At 41.7% G+C, this 26,500-nt stretch overlaps 1 protein-coding gene across 4 annotated transcripts in view; it reads left to right on the top strand.

Moving 5' to 3' along the window:
• rpgrip1l (RPGRIP1 like) overlaps positions 1-26,500 on the top strand; it is a 263,930-nt gene that overhangs the window by 135,739 nt on the left and 101,691 nt on the right. For all 4 annotated transcript variants that reach the window (XM_068049460.1, XM_068049459.1, XM_068049461.1 and 1 more), the window contains 2 exons: positions 18,125-18,242; positions 22,046-22,498. In XM_068049460.1, the coding sequence (XP_067905561.1) occupies positions 18,125-18,242; positions 22,046-22,498 (571 nt within the window). The remainder of the gene's footprint in view (positions 1-18,124; positions 18,243-22,045; positions 22,499-26,500) is intronic.

The raw sequence follows: 26,500 nt of genomic DNA, 5'->3' as shown, positions 1-26,500 counted from the left end.
TAATTTTCTATACCAGAGCTGTAACAGATATCTCAATGGCATTAACTATTTCAGGAGGGTGAAGCACATGGAATACTCCGAAAGGATGAGCTGAAATGCTGGAAACCTGATTGGAAATATTCAAATAGGGATTGGCAGGTGAGAAGGCATGGATTTGTGAACTGACAACACATTCAAGGAATTTGGAGAGGAAAGGTAGCTTGGAGATGAGGTAGTTTACAAAGACAGAGGGGTTGACTATTGGCTTTTTGAGGAAGGGGATGATGATGTCAGTTTGAAATAGTGCCTGAGGACAGGGAGCTATTTACAATATTTACATGGGGACGAGGAGGGGAAGTTGAGTGGTCAGCAATTTAGTGGCACGAGGCTCGTGGGAGCAGGAAATGGACTCATGGCCAAGGTGAGTTTGGCGAGGTCAGAGGGGACATTGACAGAGAAACTAGACAGAGATGGGAATTAAGGACTAAGGCACAGGGACATAGGGAAGGTTTGGCTTCATGGGTCAAGCGAGAGGGTGGGGCTATTGTGACGGTTTCATATTTTGGATTTATATAGAGATTCACTGGAGAGTGCTAAAGTGCATGGTTTGAAAACATTTCTCCCAATACAATTTATTTTGTTCACAAGTTTATGGCATTTTATTTTGAAAAAAAGAACATTTGCTTGTGTTCTGATGGTCTGTGCACTCTTCTTAGCCTATTGTTGCTGGGAGGTTTGCTGGTGCTGTTGTGGGGGGCGGGGGGTTTAAACTAATTTGGCAGGGGGATGGGATACAGAGTGGAGGTACAGTAGGGGGTGAGGCACAGTCAAATATAGAAGAGAAACTGAGTCAGTCTGGCAGGCAGAGCAAATATCGACATGTTAAGGCACAAGTGAAAAATGCAAGGCTGGATTGCATCTATTTTAATGCAAGGAGTCTTACTAGTAAGGCAGATGAATTGAGTGCATTGATTAGCACATGAGATTCTGCTATTATTGCTATCACAGAGACATGGTTGAGGGAGGGGCAGGACTGGCAGCTCAATATTCCAGGGTATAGAATCTTCAGGTGTGACAGGGGAGGGGATAAAACAGGAGGTGGTATTGCACTGTTGATCAAGGACTCAATTACTACAGTAAGGAGGGATGATATCTTAGAAGGTTCCTCAAATGAAGCCATATGGGTAGAACTTAAAAACAAAAAGGGGCAATCACTTGGCTGGGAGTGTACTACAGGCCTCCAGACAGTCAGGGAGAGATAGAGGAGCAAATATGTAGGCAAATCTCAGAGAGGTGTAAAAATAATAGGGTAATAATATGAGGGGATTTCAACTTCCCTAACATCAGCTGGGATAGTCTTAGTGCAAAAGGCTTAAAGGGGGTGGAATTCTTAAAATGCATACAGGAGAGCTTTTTGAGCCAGTATGTAGAAAGTCCTACAAGAGAAGGGGCAGTACTGGACCTAATCCTAGGGAATGAAGCCGGACAAGTGGTAGAAGTGTCAGTGGGGGACCATCTTGGGGATAGTGACCATAACTCTGTAACGTTTAAGGTAGTTATGGAAAAGGACAAAGACGTGCCAGAAATAAAGGTACTGAATTGGGATATGGCTGATTTCAGTATGATAAAACAGGATAAAAGTGGACTGGGAGCAGCTACTTGTAGGAAAGTCTACATCAGACCAGTGGGAGTCATTTAATGAGGAAATAGTGAGAGTTCAGAGCCAACATATACCCATTAAGGTGAAGGGTAGGACCAACAAGTCCAGGGAACCCTGGATGTCAAGGGATATAGAGGAGTGCATCAGGAAAAAAAAGGAGGCTAATGGCAGATTCGGAGCTCTGAAAACAGCAGAGGCCCTAGAGGAGTATAGAAAGTGTTATGTGGGGTCACTGACCTGAAACGTTAACTCAGCTTCTCTCTCCACAGATGCTGCCAGACCTGCTGAGTATTTCCAGCATTTCTTGTTTTTATTTCAGATTTCCAGGATCTGCAGTATTTTGCTTTTAATTTAGGGTGATGGTCGAGGGTTGTTTCTGCGAGTGGAAACCTGTGACCAGTAGTGTACCGCAGGGATCGGTGCTGGGACCCTTGATGTTTGTAATGTACATTAATGACTTAGACGTGGATATAGGAGGTATGATCAGTAAGTTCGCGGATGACACGAAAATTGGTGGTGTCGTAAATAGTGAGGAAGAAAGCCTTAGATTACAGGACAATATAGATGGGCTGGTAAGATGGGCAGAGCAGTGGCAAATGGAATTTAATCCTGAGAAGTGTGAGGTGATGCATTTTGGGAGGACTAACAAGGCAAGGGAATATACATCGGATATAGGAAGTACAGAAGGTCAGAGGGACCTTGGTGTACTTGTCCATAGATCACTGAAGGCAGCAGCACAGGTAGATAAGGTGGTTTGGAAGGCATGTGCGATACTTGCCTTTATTAGCCGAGGCATAGACTATAGGAGCAGGGAGGTTATGATGGAGCTGTATAAAACGCTAGTTAGGCCACAGCTGGAGTACTGTGTACAGTCCTGGGCACCACACTATAGGAAGGATGTGATTGCACTGAAGAGGGTGCAGAGGAGATTCACCAGGATGTTGCCTGGGCTGGAGTGTTTCAGCTATGAAGAGAGACTGAAAAGGCTAGGGTTGTTTTCCTTAGAGCAGAGAAGGCTGAGGGGGGACATGATTGAGGTATACAAAATTATGAGGGGCATTGATAGATAGGAAGAAACTTTTTCCCTTAGCGGAGGGGTCAATAACCAGGGGGCATAGATTTAAAGTAAGGGGCAGGAGGTTTAGAGGGGATTTGAGGAAAGAAATTTTCACTCAGAGGGTGGTTGGAATCTGGAACACACTGCCTGAAGAGGTGGTAGAGGCAGGAACCATCACAACATTTAAGAAGTATTTAGATGAGCACTTGAAACGCCATAGCATACAAGGCTACGGGCCAAGTGCTGGAAAATGGGATAAGAATAGGTAGGTGCTTGATGGTCAGCACAGACACGATGGGCTGAAGGGCCTGTTTCTGTGCTCTATGACTGTAAGGTATGCAATCAAATTGATTGGCTTTAGCGCACCTTTGAACTAATAACAATATTATCATGCAGTGGTGAAGAGAACAGATTTCTACCGACTGTCTTGGAAGCGATTTAGCAACTGTAATGCTCAAGGGTTATATTCTGAAATAAGATAACTGAGTTTAATACCATTATTGACTGTTATTACATTCACATGTCCCTTCCTAGCGAGTTTGCTAGTCTTTACTGTCAACAGAATAAGGGAGGGAAAACTACCCAAGCAGGATGGTTCAAGCTGCCGATGAAATGGAAGTTGGGACCCGTTAATTGCAATGGAGACAGGTTTGGCAGCCAATTAATAGCCATGGGGATGGGAATGGAGGCGGGCCAACTCAAGTGCGGACCCGATTTAAACTGATGACAGCAGCCAATACTGTGGCTGCCATTTCACTGCTGTTCCTGCACGGTGAAAGATCACAATGTCTCAGCAGAGCCAGAGGCTTGGAACCTAGGGCAGCCCCTCAATTTTCAGATGCGGACGTGGAGGCCATTCTGGAAGCTGCGAGGGAGAGGAAGAAGGACCGGTTCCGGAGGGTGGCAGGAGGAGGTCACCTACCCAGACAAAGCAGGCATGGATGGACATCGCTGCCACAGTCAGCGGAAGATGTGTGGTCAGAAGAAGTTGGATCTAGTGTAGGAAAAGGTTCAAGGACCTGAAATGCTCTGGCAAGGTGAGTGCTACCTCCAACCCTGAGGACAAGTCTTTGGATATTCACCTTCCAGCAAACACACAAGCTGAGGAACCTCAAGGTGCATACTGCTGCTGAATGTGGGAGGTGTGTGCCCAAGGCACTTAATGATCCCTCAGACTGGCTCTGAGCCCTAGTGCTGCTGAGAATCTGTAACTACTGATGCATGCACCTTCTAATGAATAGGAGCAGCTGCCATTAACCATAGAGGGAAGCAGTGACTCATCTTGCTCTCTTTTGTACCTGCAGGAGAAACAGGCATATAATGATCAAGAAAGGACTCAAATGGGTGGAGGGGTCCATTACCAGCAAACCTCTGAAGAAGCACCATGACACCTTACAAGCATAACGTTCACCAGCCCAGATACACTCACTTTGGTGGTTCCTCTTGTGTATTTAGATAAGAGTGGCACTAGGTGAGGAGCATGGCACAAGTATGCAGGAGGAGGAGGCAGAGGCAGCTTTGGACAGTTCTGCTCAAAGGAGGGAGGACAGACAGAGCCCGGCTCAGCTGAGCACAGATGCAGGGCCACAGGAATCACTGAAAAGGAGGCTCTACGAAGACCAGCAGCAGCAGATGTGCTCCCAGATGTTAGATTTCCCTAAGGCAGCGCGGGGTCATGGGCAGAGAATGGAGCAGTCCATCCAACTCATGTGCGCCACAATGTATCAGGGCTTCAAGCACATGAGCTCCTCATTGAGAGAGTGAACAACCTCATGGAGAGCCATATGGGGCAGCATTTGGAGTGTATGCAGTAACTGCACACTGATGTACTCAGAATACAGGCTATATTATGTAGCCTGGACTGGTCATTGATGCTGGTAGCACAGAGATGTTTGGGGGGGTGTATACCAGTTGTGTCCAGCTGCTGCTTCCCTCCAGGCATCTGCAGCCAGGAGGATGTCACTGAGGAGGATGAGGGTGCCACATCTTTTTTTCATTCATGGATGTGGGCGCTGCTAGCTAAGCCAGCATTTATTGCCCATTCTTAATTGCCCTTGAGAAGGTGGTGGTGAGCTCGTTCTTGAGCTGCTGCAGTCCTTGGGGTGTAGGTTACATTAACAGTGCTGTTAACAAGGGAGTTCCAGGATTTTGACCCAGCAACAGTTAACAAACGGCGTTATAGTTTCAAGTCAGAATGGTGTGTGGCTTGGAGGGGAACTTGCAGGTAGTGGTGTTCCCATACATCTGCTGCCCTTGTCCTTCTAGGTGGTAGAGGTCGCAGGTTTGGAAGGAGCCTTGATGAGTTGCTGCAGTGCATCTTGTAGATGGTACACTGCTGCCACTGTGTGTCGGTGGTCAAGGGAGTGAAAGTGATGGATGGGATGCCAGTTAAGCGGGCTGCTTTGTCCTGGATGGTGTCAAGCTTCTTGAGTGTTGTTGGAGCTGCACTCACCCAGACAATTGGAGAGTATTTCACCTGACCTGTGCCTTTTAGATGGTGAACAAGCGTTGGGGAGTCAGGAGGTTACTTGCCGCAGAATTCCCAGCCTCTGACCTGCTTTTGTAGTCACAGTACTTATATGGCTGGTCCAGTTCAGTTTCTGGTCAGTGGTAGCCACCAAGATGTTGATAGTGAGGAATTCAGCGATGGTAATGCTATTGAACATCAAGGGGAGATGGTTAGATTCTCTCTTGTTTGAGATGGTCATTGCCTGGCACTAGTGTGGCGCAAATGTTACTTACCACTTATCAGCCCAAGCCTGGATGTTGTCCGGGTCTTGATGCACCTGAACACGGGCTGTTTCAGTATCTGAGGAGTCGCGAATGTTGCTGAACATTGTGCAATCACCAGTGAACATCCCCACTTCTGACTTTATGATGGAGGGAAAGTAATTAATGAAGCAGTTGAAGACGGTTGGGTGTAGGACACTACCCTGTAGAACACCTGCAGTGATGTCCTGGGACTGAGATGATCGACCTCCAACAGCCACAACCATCTCCCTTTGTGCTAGGTATGAATCCAACCAGCAGAAAGTTTTCCCACTGATTTCCATTGACTCCAGTTTTGCTAGGACTTCTTGATGCCATACTCGGTCAAATGTTGCCTTTCTGTCAAGGGCAATCACTATCACCTCACCACTGGAGTTCAGCTGTTTTCTCTGTGTTTAGACCAAGGCTGTAGTGAGGTCAGGATCTGAGTGGCCCTGGCGGAACCCAAACTAAGCGTCAGCAAGTGCCATTTGATAGCACTGTCGACGACCACTTCCATCGATGGGGTTCCATCATCATCTTTGACTTCATTGGTCCCTCTGACAGAGGCAGCATTTGTGCAGCAGGGCCCAGTGTTGAAGGTTGCCCCTGCAAATTATTTAGGTGCAAAAGCCTCTGTGGGTGCCACCACAGGCTCACAATCTGCTCCTCTGCCATTCCGGACCATGAGATAATGAGTTACCACAATCAATCCCAGTTAGGCTTGCTGCAGTCCACAGTGTTATATTCCAGAAAGCTTGTTATTGAAAGATTATGCTGGAGCCAATCTACTCAGTTTTGCATTATTTTACAAAGCAAAAAGATTACAAACATGAAGCTCCTCATTCAAACCTTCACCCAGTTTCAATGTCTCCTTATATATACTAAAGTAAGACCCCAATTACCAACTTCCACCTACATATGATTAAACACTATACAGATTCCCTTCTGTTTCTTTAAACATGCAGAAACATTTAATAACATGTCAAAATATATTCCATATTCTGTACAAAGCATTACATTGCGAGAAGCCCTTCCTCTAGGACCCCTAACATTTTCTTTGTACAAGCATTTATTTTCATAAAACAATCAGATAGTTGGTGACTTGCATGTATGCATTTAATTTTGGAGATTTTCTTTCTGTCCAGCATTTGTTTCAATCCAGCAAGGTCAATCTGTAACTTTTTTTCACTCACACCTTTTGCAGCATGTACATTATCTCACAAGGAACAATTATCTACATAACATTCAATGGGTATCTTATTTCAGTACAACCCTTGTACAGAATCTCACCTACAATATTTGACAAATAGAACCCCATATTCACTGCCTCCACAAGAACCAGTGTTTCCACAGCTTAAGTACTTTTAACAGCCCTTTTTATTTTCTTAGCTTCCCAAGCTTTAGGGTAACATTTCCCATTTTCACCAATCAAAAATATTATGAAACCAGCTGCACTCAAATACCCATCAGTAAGATTAGCATGTGAAGCACCACTAAAAATGACTAGTTTCACATTCTTTGGGTCACCTGAGGATGGGAACTTAAGTATGCATTTCTCCAGGTTTAATTTTTTTAATGTTTTATTTGTCCTTAAAATATTCTCAACTTTTCAGTCTTTCATCATAGTAATGAACTCTAACACATCAAAACTAGCATCAGATGTAGTCTGAGTCCACAACCAGTTTAATTGACCAATCAAGCATTGCAATTGCTCTGTTTCTTTAGATATATCTTCATCTTTCTGTTATGACCTAGCACAATTAACCAGGATGGGAGTAACACTGTCTAAATAAGGTTGTTGATTTAGTTATTCCAGACCTACTCTGCTTAATATCTAAACCAATATATTTTAAAGCCCACTAGCCTAACTTCCAATCTTAAATTCAACTCTAATCTTATTAATAACATATTTCTCAACTGCTGTAGTACTACCCCATAAGAAATCATCAACATGCATCATGTAGGTGCCTGAAAGTTTCTCTTTATGATACCAATAAAACATTGCAGGATCTGCTTTTAGTTGAAAACAACCAATTTTCAACAAAATAGATCTCACTGAGAAATACCATACGCTGGAAGCATCATTAAGGCCATAGACGCATTTGTTCAGTTTCCATAGTTTTCCTTCTGCATCTGCTGGCTCTTTAGGCGGTTTCAGAAACACTTCTCTCTGAAAAGTATCACCCTGCAGAACGTGGCTTTTGTGTGGATTGATCTACTCTCCCAAGAATACATGGCCAAAAGAGCTAAAACGATTTTCAAGACTACTTTTCCAGCCATGGGATAGTCTACTCTAACATCTAACACTCAGTCGCTCTTCAAAACCCCTCTCAACTAGCCTTATAATTCCCTGCAAGACCATTGTTCAGCCTTCATTTCTTTGTGTAATCTGTTCAAACTCTACTAACACTTTGATGTATTTCGGGACTACTACTGTAAGATTTCCCTTTCGCACTATCAGAGGCTCTTTCTCCAGTATGTGATCATTTCCTAAGAGTCATTTTCAGATGTACTATGAGAACTTGCACTGCACTTTCTTACTCTCCATTCTTTCACCCATTCTGCCAGTCCATGGACCTCGCTTCTTGGCAATCATCCAATCATCCATAAATCACCCATTTAACCAATATTTAAACTTGCCAGTAAATTTTTCTGCACATTTGGCAATTGTCACATCCCTCCACTCACGAGACCCCTCTGGAATTTATGTCACGGCAATTGGCCTTTGGATGCAATAGCTCAGTCCTGCACATCATAATCACTCACAATATCACTTTCCAACCCTTGATCTAGCTTATTCTGTTCCTCAGGACCTTCATCAAATAACACATGAGCATTTGAAGTTCAAGGTGCCTTCTTTCCTTCTATCAGCTGCTCATATTCTGAGATTTTGTAATCAATCCCGATTAATCATGAGGAATGAATCTTAACAGTTTTATTTCCATGTTTGATAACAACTGTCTTACCATCATGACCTATTACCTTACCAGGGCCTTTCCATTCCTGATGACCCTCTCTTTTATAATACACCAAATGTCCTAAATTAAATTTTGTCCCAGATGGCCTTATATGATGCCTCAGAGCGCTCCGCATTTTCTCCAAGACCTCAGTCTTGTTGAAAGCCCATCTCCCTGCATGTAAAGCATTCAAAGCCAAAACAATGTACCTTCTAGAGCAGGAGGATTGTCGCACAGCAAAGAAGACAATTTGGAATTTCACCCATAGACCAATTGACAGGGACTATACCCTCCAATTATCTGAAGTTCTTTGCATGAACTGCCCATGCCAGGGTGGTAGTCAACCGGCAGTTTGGTTGGTCAGCTAAGATTTTATGCAGAATTTCATCAATCACTGCATGATTCCTTTCACAGAGCCCATTTCTGAAAGGACTTTCAGCTGCGGTATTCGTGAGCATAATGTTCATCTTTTCACGCATGTCTCTGAACTTGTCATTTGAAAATTCCCCTCCATTATCAGTCAGAAACTTAGCTGGTGCCCCAAGTCTGGTCCCTATCCATTTTTCCACGATTTTATCTATAATCACCCTTTTGTCTTTGCTATGTATTATTGTAGAAAGACTAAATCTGGTTGCCAGGTCTATGAAATGTAAACAAAAATATTTTTGTCTTTGTCCCATACCTTTAAATTCATGGCAACTACCTCATCAGAGTCACTTGCCAATGGAAGGCTTATAATAGGTCTTGACCGCATCCTTCAATACTTTATACAGATTTCACACTTTTCACTAATCTCTTCTATTATCCTCATATACTCTTCATCAATCGCACCTGCATCCTTTAGCAGAGTTTTTAATCTTTGACAAGAAGGGTGAGCAAATTGTGTAACTTTAAGATAATGTGCTTTTTTTTCTCTCTGATTCTTATCACTTGATGCCATTAATACTTCTCTAACAATCTGACTAGGTGCATCAGGTTTTGTAAGGGTATACAATAATGCCTTGCCTGGATAAACTGCAAATCCACTGACTTTCTAAAAATAATTGCCTTATCAAGTGCCCCACATTGCCCCAGATCAAGTTTCATGTGTGCCTTTTTCATAGAATGTTTACTCAACAGTAAAGCTATCTCACTAGACACTACATCAGTGCTGATAAAGTGGTTTACTCCAGCTTTTTTACATGGAATTACAACTCTCTTTAATGACTTCAATGTGTTGTTATCACCAAACCTAAAGCTGGTAATACTTTTATACTCCTTAATCTTGTGTCGATCCTCACTACTGAGTGAATCCAGATAACATTTTAACCAATCTGCTCCACGTATTGTCAACTTGCAAGCACTGTCTAACACAGCATAATTGAATGACTCCATGACTGACACGTTCATCACAGGACTAAAACTCCTTATGACCAGTACAGTTCGTTCAGATTCATCATTATCTTGCTGTGTGTCATGTGTCATTTTAAGAACCCTGCCTCTCCGCTTTGGTCATTTCATTACATAATAATACTTCGAGTCACACCTGAAGCACCTACTAACTGTTCCTTGGGCATTCCTGGGATTCATTCGCCTATTATTACTGTTCCAATTCTGTCTTCTGCTGTAATAGCCAGACCTGCTAAAGGTGCTTTCGTCCTCATTCCTCATGTCTTTAACTTTTCCATTGGACTGGTGCCTGTGTCCAGTATCTGGACCATTTTGAAATCAGGCAATCATTGTGTCCTCCATTCTTTGTGTCACTGCAGAATGTCCCATTTGTTCTACCAAAGCTGCAGGAAATGACTTTCCCAGGATTTTTTAAAGGCAGCAGGCATCTAATCCAACATGGAGTCTTTACCGAGAACCGAACCCCAGTTAGAATGAGGCATCTTGTCCATATGCAACACCCTAGCACAATCTTGCAATTTAAATGCTAGCACTGAACCAGGGATTACCAAATTGAATTTTCTCAATCTTCTATATAGTTTGTTAAAGTCTATGACATATTCCTCCATTGAATAACCATCTGTTTTCTGAAATCTATCAAAGTCTGACCATGCCTCTTAGGCATTCAAGTGATCATTTTTCTTGTAAGTCTCATCCAAGAATTCTAACAGAAGATCCAAACTTCCATCAGTATCCAACTGACGAGCATCCAGTTCACAAAATACTTTACTTTTGATTTTACTTTTGGTAGGCAGTGGCAATGCCAAGGCCATACCTTCTTTCCTCTTTAGTAGGGACGTAAGCCCTGTCCACATATCCACTTCATTCTTCCACTGGTGATATGGTTCAGACTCAGAGAACATCAGATGGTAATCATACCCTCAAAGTTTACACTTGCTTTCTGCCATTTTCCACAATAGCCACTGGGAATTTAGTTTTCTATGTGAAAAATAAATTCTTAGTTTCCAACTTTCACCTTTAGGCAACCATTCTCTGCTACCATTTTATATTCCAGAAAGCTTGTGATTGAAAGATGATGCTGGAGCCAATCTTTACTCAGTCTTGCGTTTATTTTACAAAGTAAAAAGATTACAAACATGCAGCTCCTCACTCAAACCTTCATCCAGTTTCAGTAAGTGTCTCCTTATATATACTCAAGTAAGCCACTAATTAACATCCTCTACCTGCATATGATTAAACACAATTAACACAGAAATGGTGGATGGCATTTTGGCATATTGCTAACAGGCAACACGAACTCCCGATTACCCTGACATGCCTTCTTTCATGGGCTATCATGGAAAGCATCACATGCTGTGATTGGGCCGTGTCGAAAGAGCATTCCAGCATACAGTTAGACAGGAATTCACATTTCATTGTGATGCCACCCAGAGATCTGCTGGTACACCTATCTTTGGAAAGAGGAATCTCCATTAATGACATCTCCCAAAATGAAGTTTGCTCTTTCTGCAGCTTTGGGGTTTTGGGTACCAGCAAGAAGCACGCAATACTCACAGGCAGTCTACCGACCAGATATCCCTCCACTGATCCCGCTCTTCTTCCAAACATGTCAGCTAAGAAAGATCTTGGGACAAAGCAATAACAGAAATAAGCATAAATGTTCATGAAAACCTATGCATCAGCTGAAAAAAGTGCAGGAAGAGCCTTTAAAAGACCTAATGCGCTTACCTTTAAAAATATGTGGACCTTTTAAAGACAGGCCTGGATGCAGGTCCACCCCAGGCCTTCTCCCTGCCAGATTTCCATGTGTGTATTGGAGACTTGGTATTCAGTGCACCTGTGGGCCAGAAAATGGCAGAGCACCCTTCCCCACCTCCATTTGCATACACAAATGAAGCTTCTGCCTGATTTGGCCAGGTGTTTCAGATGCCTATCCTGGACCTGACCACAAACAGAGTGGGCCCCTAAACCAGGCAGGAATCCAGTAGAACTGATTTTTACTGGATTTCCAAACCTGTACTGTCCTTCGGGTGTTAAGAAGGTGAAAATCAGGCCCGTTAACTAGAAATATATGAGATGCAACACGTTTACTGATTTCTTTGAATTGAGCAATTTGTAAATGCTGATTTGCAGTGCTTCATTTTGGATTTGGTTTATTGATCGTTAGAAACAGAATATTTTGCATGGAAGTTAATTCAAACATTATGATGTGTTTAGACAAAAAATAAATAAAATCCTGTTTTACTCCCTTTCAATTCCAATTTTTAAAATTGTGAAAAAACAGATGCCAAAAGTAAGCTGCAGAACAAATCTATTTTCCATCAAGCCAACCTATATTTTTCCAGAGGCTGATATAATAAATTTTGGGTTGGAGAAGAGCTTGAGAAGTGTGACTGCCACGTATTGTGGTGAATGTGGAAGTAATTACACTCTAAAAGTGGCAATTTGAATATTGTAAAGAGCCTTAAGTATGCTGCCAATTTTATACGCTCACAGATTAATGGAAAATAGATCTGACTACTGCTTATAACTCCAAAATACATACAGTTGAGGTGTTAGTTTCTGTGTAATTTATAGTGTAGCTAAATTGTTAAGCATCAAGAATTGTGCCTACTTAAGGTAAACCGAGGCTTGCTGTTCTGAACCAGACCATTTTTCTATGACAGCAATTAAGAGAAAGTATGGTAATTTTCCCAATGAGAGAAAAATTGAATGCAACATTAAATTATGAGTTGCAGCTGTTGCTTTAATAATAAAATACCTGCTTATTTGTTATTAGACTGGATGCCATATAAAATTGTTATGTAGCAGAAAATACAATAATTTAATTACATGGAAATTGTTTTGTAATAAAAGAGACTATTTGGATTTCTTTTCCTTCAGAGCTTTTGAAAAGATTATATAGACATAGTTATTAGAAACTAGGCATATTAATAGTATCTTTTTACTTCCGCAGTCAACCTGATCTTTAAGCCCAGTGAAAGGGAATGAAAACCAGTTTAGTTTATAACTACTCTTTTGATAAAATGTAATTTATTTTTAGATTCTATTTTCTCTTTACAAAATCCCATCAGTGATGCACTATATTAAATATCACGTATATAATAAGCAAAATAACTGAATACTAGCATCACAGTGCAAACAGCTAATTATATATAATTTAAAGGGGTTCTTAGAGAATATGAACAATTTTTGTTTTATGAATACTGAAACTCAGTCATCCACTTCTTTTCATAACAACTGTAATAGATAGGAAAATGTGCATTATGAAGGAATAAGAAACATATTTCAAATTAAATAAGGCAGTCAGATTAACTGGTGCCCAGACTAATCATATATTATAATTTTCAAATCTGTAATTCTATGGAATTGTAACTTTATAAATGAAAAAGGAACCCCTACACATAAAACCGAAGTGCCACCATATGTGAAATGAAGGTTAGAGTTTCCTTTTATTCGTTCTTAAATTAAGCAAATGGTCCATGAAGTTAGTACAGATAAGTTTGCCATTTTAAAAAGTGTAATCCTTGTTTTAAATCAATATGCAATTTTATTTTATACATCCTGTTGAGTGAGATAATTGATTTAAAACATCACCTGTTGAAAATCATATATTGTGTTTGGCTTCTGACCATTCTTTTAAATTCAAGGATCGTACTCTCACAAGATAAATTGCTACCAGCCTACGTAGAAAAGGCTTTCATGCTGACATTTTAACTAGAAAACATAGTTCAATTTGTCATAACTCGTCATATTCCTTTACAACTCCTATGTGATTTTCCCCTCACTTCCAAACTTTTTCATTTAATCTAGCTCTGTAACAGTTTGAAAGTCTTCCCATGGCAGTAAAATTGATCAACTAGAATTTTTTCCCAGCTTATCTTTGCATCAGATTGGTGCAACAAACGTTTTGGAAATATACAAAGATATTATCAAATACTGTAATGTACTTATGCATGTCCAGGAGGAGTAAATTGATAGCTTTTTTTTTTCATCAGCTGGAGTAGCCTCATTCTTCAGTACAATGCACACTACATTGGTGCTTAGTTAGTAAGCAATATGGAGAATTTTATAAACAAAGTCCATCTATGGTATTCCTATTTTGAGCCTTAATTCAGAATAATGCACATCATGGGATCTCATTCAGATTAACTGTCATAATCAACAGTGGACCAGCAGTAGAATATATGTAATACAAGGGCTCTAGATATCCTCAGAGAAAAGGGTAAATTGGGAGCGTTATTGCAAAAATGCAGACTGGCAGGGGTGAAAATTTGGGCAGGAGCTGGATATGTTGGGTATTTGCCCCATTCCGTTGGGGCGTGTGACAGGGCTGGGCAGTTATTGTGGCCACCTCATTATAGCTAAGGCTAAAAAATAGAAGCAGTACTGGAAGGATGATGTCACCTGCCGGAATTCCCACCAGCTCCAGTGGTTCAGTTTACCCTATAACAACAAAAGACAGGTGTACGGTATATTTTACATTGGTGGATTTGGAGTCCACAAAAGTGGCAAAGGCCTATTTGGGTCCTGCACTTAGGCAATCTTCCGAGTTTCATTCAAAGAGCACGTCAGAAAAAATTGGAGAAAGCATCCTTCTTTGAAAGGGCGAAACGTTTTCTAATGTTCTTCTTCATCTTCTGCTGGACCTGAACCGAAATGGCTGCTGTCTGCCACAAATTCGACCTGCTCCCCCACCCCACCACTGCCTCCCACACCCAACTGCTGCACTGATACTGGTATGTGCACTGTAACTATGTACAAGTTGCGTGGGCCCCCAAGAATTGCGGGGGGTTGTGGGATTTTAGATTCAAGATGAATAGGATACAGATTAAATACATTTCAACTAGGAGGAAAAAAGCATGTGTCAAAAGCTGGATGTATAGAAAGATTAGAGCAAAAATTAAATATAAAGTAAATATTTGATAAATATAGAAAGAAAGACTTCCATTTATATAGCGCCTTTCACGATTGCCAGATGTCTCAAAGTGCTTTACAGCCAATGAAATACTTCTGAAGTGTAATCACTGTCGTAGGAAACACAGCAAGCTCCTACAAACAGTAATGTGTCACGACTAGGTAATCTGTTTTTGTGATGTTCATTGAGGGATAAGTATTGCCCAGGACAATGGGCATAACTCCCCTGCTGTTCTTCAAAACAGTGCCATGGGATCTTTTATGTCCACCTGAGAGGACGGATGAGGCTTTGGTTTAACATCTCATCCAAAAGACAGCACCGCCAACTGTGCATCACTCCCTCAGTACAGCAGTAGAGAGTCAACCTAGATTTTTGTGTTCAAGCCTAGAGTGGGACTAATCTACGACCTTCTAACTCAGAGGCACAAGTGCTACCATGTAGCTGACTCTCTAATATAAATGTCAGGTAATAATATAGAATAAAGCTATGAGAGCTATAAAGGTTGTAGAAGGGAAGCAAATTTAGTAATGTTGTGATGGGGTATGAGAAAGGCCTGGTAGTCATAAAATCATCGAATGACCTCCTTCTGTGCTGTCACCATTCAGCCCGTCGAGTCCGTGTTGGCTGTCTATAAGAGCAATCCAGTTAGTCCCATTCCCTGTAGCCCTGAAAATTTTTTCCCTTCAAATACTTATCTAATTCCCTTTTAAAAGCCATGATTGAATCTACTTCCACCACCCTTTCAGGCAGTGCATTCCAGGTCATAACAACTCCTTGCGTAAAGATTTTTTTTCTTCATGTTGCCTTTGGTTCATTTGCCAATCACCTTAAATCTGTGTCCTCTGTTTTAGACTCTTCTGCCAGTGGGAACAGTTTCCCTCTATCTACTCTGTCTAGATCCCTCATGGTTTTAAACACAACATAAACATAAAGGGCAATGGTCAGGGTTTTTCGAAGTACCAAAAAAGTGAAAGGATCATCAAAGCAGGGGTTGGAACGATTTCAAGATGAAAGGTGCCATGTTGTACTGGGATATTTCATAGTAATTGAGATGACTATGCAGTATCTCAGAGACATGAATTGATTTTGGTAATCTGTTAGAATTCATCTGACGCGATCTTGAAACTTTGTTCGGCACTGCAGCCAGCTCCTCAACAATACTGTTAATGTTAACATTGTTAACCATGTTCTTTTTGAGTTTAAACAGGAAAGAGGTTAGTTTTATTATATTTAAAATCAAATCCCGATCTAAGTGAAAATATTAAACTATGTTCCAGCTTTCTCTCTCTCTCTCCCTCTCACACACACACACACACAAGAATCACACACACAAGAATCTCACACACACACACGCACACAAGAATCACACACACAAGAATCACACACACACACACACACAAGAATCACACACACAAGAATCTCACACACACACACGCACACAAGAATCACACACACAAGAATCACACACACACACACACACAAGAATCACACACACAAGAATCACACACACACACACACAAGAATCACACACATACACACAAGAATCACACACATACACACAAGAATCACACACACACACACACACACACACAAGAATCACACACACACACACACAAGAATCACATACACACACATACAAGAATCACACACACACACACAGTGATAAAGAATAGTTTTATTGGATCAGAGTCCAGAACAAATAAAAATAATATACAGTCTGTGGGGTCCGGTACTTCAGTTGTCTTCTGGCTGAATTCGTGGTTCTGAAGTCTCTGGCTAGTAGAAGTGCACTTACAGCTGGTCCACCTGGTTCAGGGTTTTCTTGGAGACAGTGATGTAGGTGGCTTTCTCCCCTGGGGTCTCTGTGTCTGTAGCAGTGGTAGACTTGGATGTACCACTGTCGCAGACAGGTTGGGAAACTTGCGACATTACCTGGAGAGAGAGAGACACAGCCTCACTGGGTCTTGCACTGGTTAGCTCTCAAAGCTTGACTGCTGTAACAAAAACTCCAAGTTCACACATACTGGGCAGACTGTCACATGGTCTTCTCAGTACTTTTTTTTTTAAATGAGGTCCAAAGGCTAAGAATCCCAAATTCATCTCAGGTTGTATTGTCTCAATAGTTACCCCCTGGAGTTAAGTCTCCACCAGTGAATGCTCCAAAATGGCTTTGAATGTCCAGCTAACAAAGGTGATAATTTACTCAGCTGTTCAAGCTGTTGTCCTGGATGAGAGCTTTTTAGATATGCGTTTCTACTTTGATGTGTTGGAATGTGAGGTCTTACAATGCAAATTGTGGTGGCCATCTTGGCTGCCAGCTTTTTATAAGTTAACTGTAGGATCCCAGCTTTCCTTTTAAAAGTTTAATGTAGGTTTTCAACCGATGGTTTTCCTCCTTCAGCATAACATGTTTTCTTGACATTATTAGGAGTTTAAGATTGTACTGGACTTAATAACAGGTGTACTTCGGTTGTGTGGTTGAACAAAAATTTGGGCCTGTGATTCACGACGCAGAAGTTCCCACTGGATCATGAAACAGACATGAAACAAACTTCTTTCCACTGGCAAGAAGAAAAGTCAAAAATAGTATCAGCTCTTCATACAACTTTCACTGCTGATAATAGAGTGGCAGGGGCAGTGTGCTCCTAAATCACATCAAATTATAAACCTTCAGCGTGTTTTTCCTCGAATTTCCATATTTGCAGAGGGATAGAGTTTTTCAGTTCACTTTTTTACTAAGATGATAAACATACATAAAAAACACCTTTTCAATTTTACTACAAATAGCATTCAAAACAAATCATCCCCACTATGTCTAAAATAACCCCTATTTTTTAATTCTATTCCTTTTGAAATTCTTTTCTAACTTTTTTCCAGTATGGGGTTGTCCTTATGTTAGATATCCAACACAGTTGGTTAGTAATAGTTGGCATTATCTACCAATTCATTTATTTCCCATGTAACAACCTCCTATGACACAGCACCAGGGATATCTCATTGACACTACCGACAACATCAGAATGAACTGCTTGGCAGCCATTTGGCTTAATACTAGAGATTTATAAATTTTATTGGGAAAAAATCAAATTCCCTTGCAATCAATGGCTGAGATTAGTTAAAGACCTGCAGTCATGGTAATACTTTTAGCAGTGATTTTGAATTAAATGCTCTCAAAAATCATGGAAGTGTAATAAGTGGATAATCACATAGACTTCGTTAACTCTGAACTCAAATTTTATGCTCAATAAGTCACTTGTGAACTTTTGGAACCACAATTGTGCCAGAGGCCACTGTAAAGTAACATTTTGATGCATGATTTTTCTTCTGAAATAATATCTTAGCAGGTACATTTTCACAAGTATAATCAGAGACTATAATCTATTTTTCTTGTTGGCCTATCATTTCAATTTTAGAGTGAGGTTGATACTGTGACACAGAAGATGGAAGATACTAATCGAGAATATGAGATCAAACTGGAGCAATATACACAGCTGCTTGACATTAGGGCTGATCGAATCAGAAAACTTGAAGGTATGAGCAAACAACTTTTTAAAAGCAGCCTTTATTCAAAATATAAATATTGTGTGTAGGTAAATATAGCCATATAGGTTCCTGGCTTCTGGTTCCTTATTATGTTAGCAACTGGATAAACTGTTATGCCATACAAACTCTGTGCATGTATTCTTTTCAGTCCATATAATGCCTTCTGAAGTGTTTTGCATATATCAGTCTATAATCAGTATAGTCACTGTTTTTATAAAGAACATATTGGATTTTTGTATGTTGCCAAAGAAAAAATGTAAGACACTATGGAGTTGTTACAATCTCTCTCCGACTTTCAGAGGTTCAGGTCTGATTAATATATGACAGTCAGGCTGCAAATGGAAACCAAGCATGCTGACGCAACCCAACCTACTCCAGGCTGCTACAATATCAGACAGTCTGGCTGGAGGAAGGGTGCCCCTCCACGAAAGTGGAGACACCCAGTGCAGCAACATCCAGGGTTGTTTTTGTGCAACCGAGAGTTGCACTTCCACTCCTCCTGGCCCTACAAAAATAGATAAAGATGTACCTTCTGGCTTCTCTCTGGCTAGACTGTCAGCTGAAACTGCACGGCACACACTTTGCCCAGTTGAGTCCGAAAGTGGTAATCAGTGTCCTGTGTATGTCATAGGACCCTGATTTACATATATAAAGAGCTTACCACCTGACCCAAGCAGGCACTTGGCCTCCCAGCAGTGGGCTCTGGGAAATATAGGGCTGGATTTTCCCAGACCTCTGGGGACAGGCTGAGAGGTGGGGGGGTCCGTAAAATGGTGGGAGAAAGCAGGGGGGGTCCCATGTCCATTGTCTTCCATTGCCATGCCATCTTGCCAGCTGCGGGGAAGGTAGCAGACGGCCCTCACATCCAGAGGCCTATAGAGCCACTTAAGTGGCCAATTAAGGGCCTCCCCACCTTTGCTGGATTTTGCCATAGGTGGGGGAATTGGGGGGTGGGGGGGGTGCTGCTGCTACATAGGGAAACCACCAGGTGAACCCTGGCTGCCTCCCAGCGGGCTTGGTAGGGGGGGTGGGGCGGGGAGAGCGCTCCTTTTCGGACACTCTTTGGCCCACAGAATGGACCACTGATGGCAATGGTTGCTCCCGTGGCAATGGCATTGCCTGCCTTCACCAAATACGCCCCTCCCCAGAACCTCTCCCTGTCGTCAGGACCTGCCTAATCGGCCCCGGCGACCCCTGACCTCACTTACTTGGTTATGAGGGCGCCGTCAATTGCTGCGCTCGCCTCCTACGGGTGAAACCCCAGTACCAGGTGCAGCTGCTGAGCTGCCGGCCGTCTGATTGGCCAGCAGCTCTTGGTGGCAGGCGGACATCCTTAATAGGGACAGCCACTGACAAGATGTGGCCTCCGGGCCCGCTGACTGCTGAAGTGGGCTCACATCCCCCCCATAACCCACCTTCGGGCCCATCTGCAGGACCCATGCCACCAGGACTAAATTCAGTCCATAGTGTCTGCCACACAGTTGGCAGGAGTGGATCTGGACATCCATCTTCAGGGCACTATCGGTCCATTTCTGCCAGGCAGGAGGCCTTAAAATCCCCTCTAGCTATTAATATAAATATTAGGCTAAATAAACCGCTCTTGTTACAAGCAAAAATAGTGCTGTTTAGAAACATGATAAGAACAATGCAGGGTTGAATAGCCTGAGTTTCTTGCTGAAACAGTAATGGCATTCCATGTGGAAACATGAAAAAATAACTCTTGAGACAATAGCTAAGTATCAGATATTCTGTCTCATATATATCAAAGTTAAATGTCGCACCACACTTTCAGTTCTTTTATACACTTGGACTGCAGAGTATTTGCTGTGAATATAATGAATGCTCTTAAGGGAATTGCAAAGCTTTAAGCTTGGATGATATAAACCATCAAACCGCAACATTAACAGTGTATTCACACTCGCAGAACTCCAAAGATTGACTTATTGCCTTTAACTCCCTCTATAAGGCTTCTTATTGTTTTATTTGAAAAATCTAGGTGAATTGTCAGATCCTAAAATGCAGAACACCATCGAGACCAAAAAGAATTGAGTAAATGGGGGTAAAATTGGTCCACGCCAATGTAACTTGCTTTACACCACACTGTGGTTTCTGAAATAAAAAATTGAATTGGTAGTGCATAATACTCTAAATTTGCTGCTTATGAAAACCAGTGCGAAGAAGAAGTATTAATGTCAGCTGGAAGAAGTACTACAGTGATGTTCATGAAAGCACAGTACAGATAACTGTCAAGCAGAACATCAATACATAACTTCCATGAGGGTATGTCATGCAGGCCCCCACCTGCCAAGAGTGAGGCATATTAATTTTGTCACATGAACATTGATTTTAAACATGCTGGGAAGAAGAGAAGGCTTGTTATAAGGGCTGCCAAACATTTAGCTGAAAGACATTTGCATACTAACAGACAGTGCATGTGGAGACAAAAGGATCATTCCCTGACAGATTCAACCCACAATGGATTTTGATCACCAGACATTGAAGGTGTAAGGAAGAGCATTCCAGATACTGCTAAGGTGATTTGTTTTTCGCCGCTGCCACCCTGCGTAAAGTGGCGGCAGAGGTGGGAGCAGGTCAGGAAATTCTCCCAGTGTCTCCTGCTCCATTTTATGCCACCCCACCACCACCATCTCACTTGTCGGGGTGGCGTAAAATTCTGGCCAGAGTTTAAGTTTAATAAAGTTCAACCTTTTTTCTTTAAATCTAAGAAAACCTGTTTGGCTGGTTTCTTTGCCTTACAATTGTAAAGCAGTGAACAAGGATTTTCTAAGGGGGAGCTAAAAAAAACTCTGTGTTTAAAATTAAACCCTGTTACGGTAAGACCAGGTGAAGGCTGAGTGGGAACCCTAGACCCTTTTCTCACCTGGTCGTAACAGGGTACAATAAGGTTGTTTCCTTTGTTGCAGTTTATTAAGTAATTACACATGTATTTTATTTTTAACCTGCAATTTTTAGTTATTCTCTGGCTGTGAGATAAATAAGTAAGCTAGCCTTCTACCGACAATAAATTTATCGAATTACCCAGCATAAGTTGTCTGATGATTTATTTTTCTTTGCTATATGAAGATTCTTTGTTTCTGCACAGCATCTGTCTCTGTCAGTTCAGTCAAGTTCAGGAGCTCACCCTGAGGGAAGATTTACTCTGTGCGATATTTGTAATGAAACTGCAAATGCACATATAAAGAACCTGCTTACAATTTTACTAGAAATAACAAAGAGAGAAAATCTTCCCTAATATGGAAAATCATATCCTACAACTCTGACACCAGGTTACATTTAAGTGATTATGCTTTTAATATATATATTTATTATGCAATGTTATTTGAACCTCTTATAAAGTTATATCTCCACTTATGCGCAAGAAATCATTTTTTTGTATTCTCAATTTTAAGATCCGCAACATTTTGGGTATACTATGGGTTAACCACCTTTTTAAAAGCAGTATCATTAGCAGACCAGCATCTTTGTAATTTCCTGTTGAAAGTTTTAATTAAGATGTCCCTACTGTGTGTTAAAAAGGCGTTTGGTTTGCAATGTTTCATCTGATTTATCCCAGAATAAATGTCAAGTTGTAATCCCTGCATGCTGAGTAGCTCATATTCTCGGAATTTTCAGGGTTATTTTCAATCTTCTGTGCTGCAGAACTTGTTACAAAAAATGATAACAATGGTGTTTATATTCTAGACCATCTGTTTTCCACGTAGAGAAAATCTTGTGCTCTGTTGCTTTAATGAGAAATATGGAAAAATCGCATCTGTTTTCATCTATTTCAGCCCAACTCAAAGACATAGCCTATGGCACCAAACAATTCAAATTCAAGCCAGAAAGAACAACCGATGATGAAGCTGATGAATTTGATGAAACTGTCCATTTAGAGCGTGGAGAAAACTTATTTGAGATCCATATCAGCAAAGTGATTTTCTCTCCTGAAGCCGTTAAGGTTTTTGGTGAGCAAGAACCTGCCACTTTCTGTACCTATGCATTCTATGACTTTGAACTGCAGTCTACCCCTGTATTACATGGGTTGCAGCCAGTATTTGACTTCACATCTCAGTATGTTGTCCGAGTGGACGACTTCTTCCTACAGTATTTACAGAAAAACACAGTAAAACTAGAGGTACAACTCGCATATGGCACAGACTATGAAACTATTGCAGCATGCCAGTTACGAATGCATGAAATCCTTGAAAAGAATGGCAGAATTTTTGGCACAGCAAATTTGATTGGTGAGTAAAATGCACAGCTAACAGCTTACCCTTATTCGTTCAGAATAAGTTTTCAAATCTTATTGGGGTAAAGTACTGCTCTCTAAACATTTCTGTCATACAGGCCATGCTAATTATATTGTGCTTAAGCATTTCATCTTAATTGCAGCCTAGGCCATTATAAGCTGTAATACTGTAATGTATTAAATTCAACAATTCCACTCTTGCTAGAACTTTCAGCTTTATTGCTGATGTTAGCATAAATCATTGAAGAACTTGCAAGTTTTTGAGTGTGGAAATATGGAGACATGATTTTACATGTTGCTATAGCTCATACTGATTTTACAATACTTCTTTCCGAAGTCATGTTCCAATGCTCATAATACGTGTGACTTGCAGTGGGATATTGAAGCAAAACTGGTTTACATGTGTTATGCCCATTATTTCTATATACCCCATTATTTCTAAATACCATTTAAAAATAAGTATCTGTTCCCATATCAGAGGCCTTCAAGTCAAAGATGTATGAAGCGTTTAAAACATCTATCGAATTGGAGAAAGTTTGAGAGTTCCAGGATGGATTACTCCTTTAAGTAGGTCAAGGTTCAGTAGGTTTCTGTTCAGATATTTACAAGTATTTTGCATAGTCTAATAAATAGATCTAAACTATTTGAGGAGAGAGAAAATTGTAAGTCAAATTGCATGAAAAATCTGATTTCTTGTTTATTATTTCCCAATGGAAATTGATGCTCATTGTTATTCCTCCCTCTGTTCTGCTATAAGTGGTCATGGGAATTTAGGTTATGCTGGTGTTCTTTCCTCCAACTGCAAACACTAATTCCCAATGTTAACAACTTAAACTTCATAACAGCTCTTTACCAGATTTGAAAGAAACTTTATACTCATCCTTCAATCAAACAGTAGGCTCCTTTTAAAAATATGCATGCTCTGAATCTTCCATGTGTCTAGTTCAGGTAATTCATATTATAGAACAAGGAATTTTCTAGGTTGAGTTGTATGTTTTCTTTATAAAATTGAGAACTGTAAGGAATACATATCTGAGTTTATGTGGCATATGACAGTGTTATAATAGCATTGTTTATACTTTATCAATCACTATATCTGACATCCCTTATACAATCTAAGTCAAACTCTGAAATAGAATATTTAGTACATGGCTGAAAATGAATATTTATTTTTGGTTAGATGTAATTTTTTGACAAATAATGCACAGATGGTGTTAGCAGAGGCTTGTTAGCATTAGTTGAATTTACAATAAAATGAGTCATTCCCTTTAATAAAAAACATGAACATTCTAAGTCTGAGTAAAATTACCTTTTCATTCGTGTGAAATGCCAAAATATATTACAGAAGGAGATTAATATGTTTTAAATCAACAAAGTAGAGCTCATATTGTAAAAGGAAAAGTTAATTCACTGCCAAAGAGAAACAGAGATAGACCATGTGTTTTTTTTTTGTTCTTTTATTCTGTTTCTGGGCCCTTGTTTTAACCGCTACGAAATAACAAGCAGTTGTAGTTCTTTTCGTTTCATAATTTTGGCACTTACAGATCAAAATTTCTGTATGATTGTTCCAAGTTGCATAAAACAACTTGTTTATCAGTAGACATTTGGAGGTTTCTATATAAACCTAATGAGCATTATGGATTTAATATAACTGGTACTGTATACAGAAAACATGTTTAGTATTTGGTCACAACAGATGGAAACAATCTTTGCAACAGTAATACAGTGGAACCATATTTTTTTTAAAAAGTCCTCAAATATTAACTCTCTCTCTACAGCACTTTTTTAAAATGTCTTGCTCGTGAAATTTCACCCCTTGTAAAATTAACCTTTCTTATCTCACTCCAGCTGCGTCTACGCACAATATTAAAATACCCATTTTTCCTTAATTTGCCAATAAAAGCTCAAGTGGCCTGTTCCAGACTAACCTACTGCTGAAATTATGGGCTGAATTTTCCGGTGGGACTCAGGACTCCGATGTCAGGACCATGGGCTGGATTTTACCAGACCCTCAGCGTTGTGGATTGTGGCAGGGAGGCCTGTAAAATGCTTGCAGGAGCGGCCCACCACAACCCACGCGCCGAGAAGGCCCCACTGGATATTAGCGGCTGTGGCGGCGAGGCATCGGTGCAGCCCACAGGACCCTCATTAAAATATTTCAATGAGAGTAATAAAAATGCTAATTAACTTACCTGCTCCCGGCGGGCGTCCCACGCCGATTTTACAGCCGCCAGCTGCAACTCGCGCGCATTCGGAACTCCATACGGAGTTTCCAGGCGAAACGCTGGTGGGGAGGAGTCAAATTATCAAGATGGGAGGGGCTGGGAGCGGGAAAAACCTTTTACATTGGCTGTGGGGATGGTGGGAAGGGGTTTAGGGTCAAAGGGATTAAAGCTCGAGGGGAAAGGTCATTACTGATAACTAATTTTTTTGAGGGGATTGGCAAAAAAACTATTTATGTATTTGGTGGGGAGGTGGGAGAGGGCATTGCAGGTGTGGGCAAATCTTTGTTTAAATTTTTATAGAACTGGCACCTTTAAAAATATAAATTTCTCCTGAAGGGCTTGACGTCCTTTAAAAATGGCACTGGCTCCGCAGCGGCGCGCTGATAAAATTCAGCCCCATATGTGCAACCATCCCTGTTGGTTTCTGAGTCCTGCCTACTTGTGCAATCTTTGCAGAGGTGGCCAATTAACAGGCCACTTCCATAAGCCCTGTCCAATTAGGGACAGTGCGCAGGCGGGAGAATAGGGCACTGCCGTTGTAGGTGGGAGACTATGAGGGCACCTCAAGATGGAGGTGCCCTCTGAAGATTTCTAAAACTGTTAAAATTAAGCATGGCCACAGCTGCCTGGCCATCATTGTGGAAAGGGAGCCCCTCCACAGGATAGCCTGTGGCCATGGCCCACTGATTCCCACAGCTCCTTGGGGGGAGGGGGGGGCATAGGAGGGGGTGGTTTTAAAGAAGGCATCAATGACCCTCCGGCCTTCCACTGGGAGGCCGCCTCTTGACCGCTGGTGGGCTCTGCACACAGTGAGGGGGTAGAGGACCTGGAAAATTGGAGCAGCACCGGCTGCCACGGACCCTGACGCCAGGATTGTCGGGCCGATCTTTCAGGTGCTGGGGAAGTTCTGTGGTGGCCCTTCTGCCACTCTGCGATGGGACTTTATTTAGCATATTTAAATAATATATTTGCATGAATTAAACCACAGCGATCTTACCTTCAGTTTCCGATCCTCAGCATGACGAGTGGCACTCACGCACCTTCACTTTCTCATCCAGGGAAAGCTGGCACCAACAAGGTGAGGAAGGGGTGAACTCTGCACTCTGATCGGTGAGGGTGGGGGGAAAGGGTGAACTCTGCACTCTGCTTGGGTGGGGGGAAGGGGTGAACTCTGCACTCTGATAGGTTGGGAAGCTCTGCATTCTGATTGGTTGTAGGGGGGAAAGGGGTGAACTCTGCACTCTGATAGTTTGGGGGGGCGGGGAGGGTGAACTCTGCGATATGTTGAACTGTTTGCAGGGCTGACAGCCTTTTAAAAATGGCCCCAGCACCTGCTCCTTCAGCAGGTGGCACCATGAACGACGTCGCCAAGGCCGCTATCGCCACGTGTTTGTGGGGGGCGGCCACCATGAATATTCAAAATGGCCGCCCGCCACAAAATTGCATCGGGGCAGGTCCCATTGGGGGCGACCGCCATGTTCCGCGACGGCAGGAATATAAAATCCAGCCCAGCAGCTGGCCGCTCCAACAGCGGGAAGATCCCGTCTCCATCAGAAAATGTCCCGATTTGGGCCCGAAAGTGGCGTAATTGGCTGTCCACCTATTTGGAGCGGGTTGCTGACTTTCTTCCCCACATGCCCCTGAGAAGTTTCCACAGTGGCTGGAATGCATGGGGAGCTGTCGTGACGCAGCTCCCTCCCTATTTTCCAAGGCCTTCCATGGGGCTGCGAACATTCAGCCCAACATTTCTGAATTACTTTCATGGTCTCATC

This window comes from Heterodontus francisci, chromosome 17, assembly GCF_036365525.1.
Source record: "Heterodontus francisci isolate sHetFra1 chromosome 17, sHetFra1.hap1, whole genome shotgun sequence".
Classification (NCBI taxonomy): Eukaryota; Metazoa; Chordata; class Chondrichthyes; order Heterodontiformes; family Heterodontidae; genus Heterodontus; species Heterodontus francisci.
The sequence above is the reverse complement of the archived record's forward strand: the minus strand, read 5'-3'. Positions and strand labels throughout refer to the sequence as shown.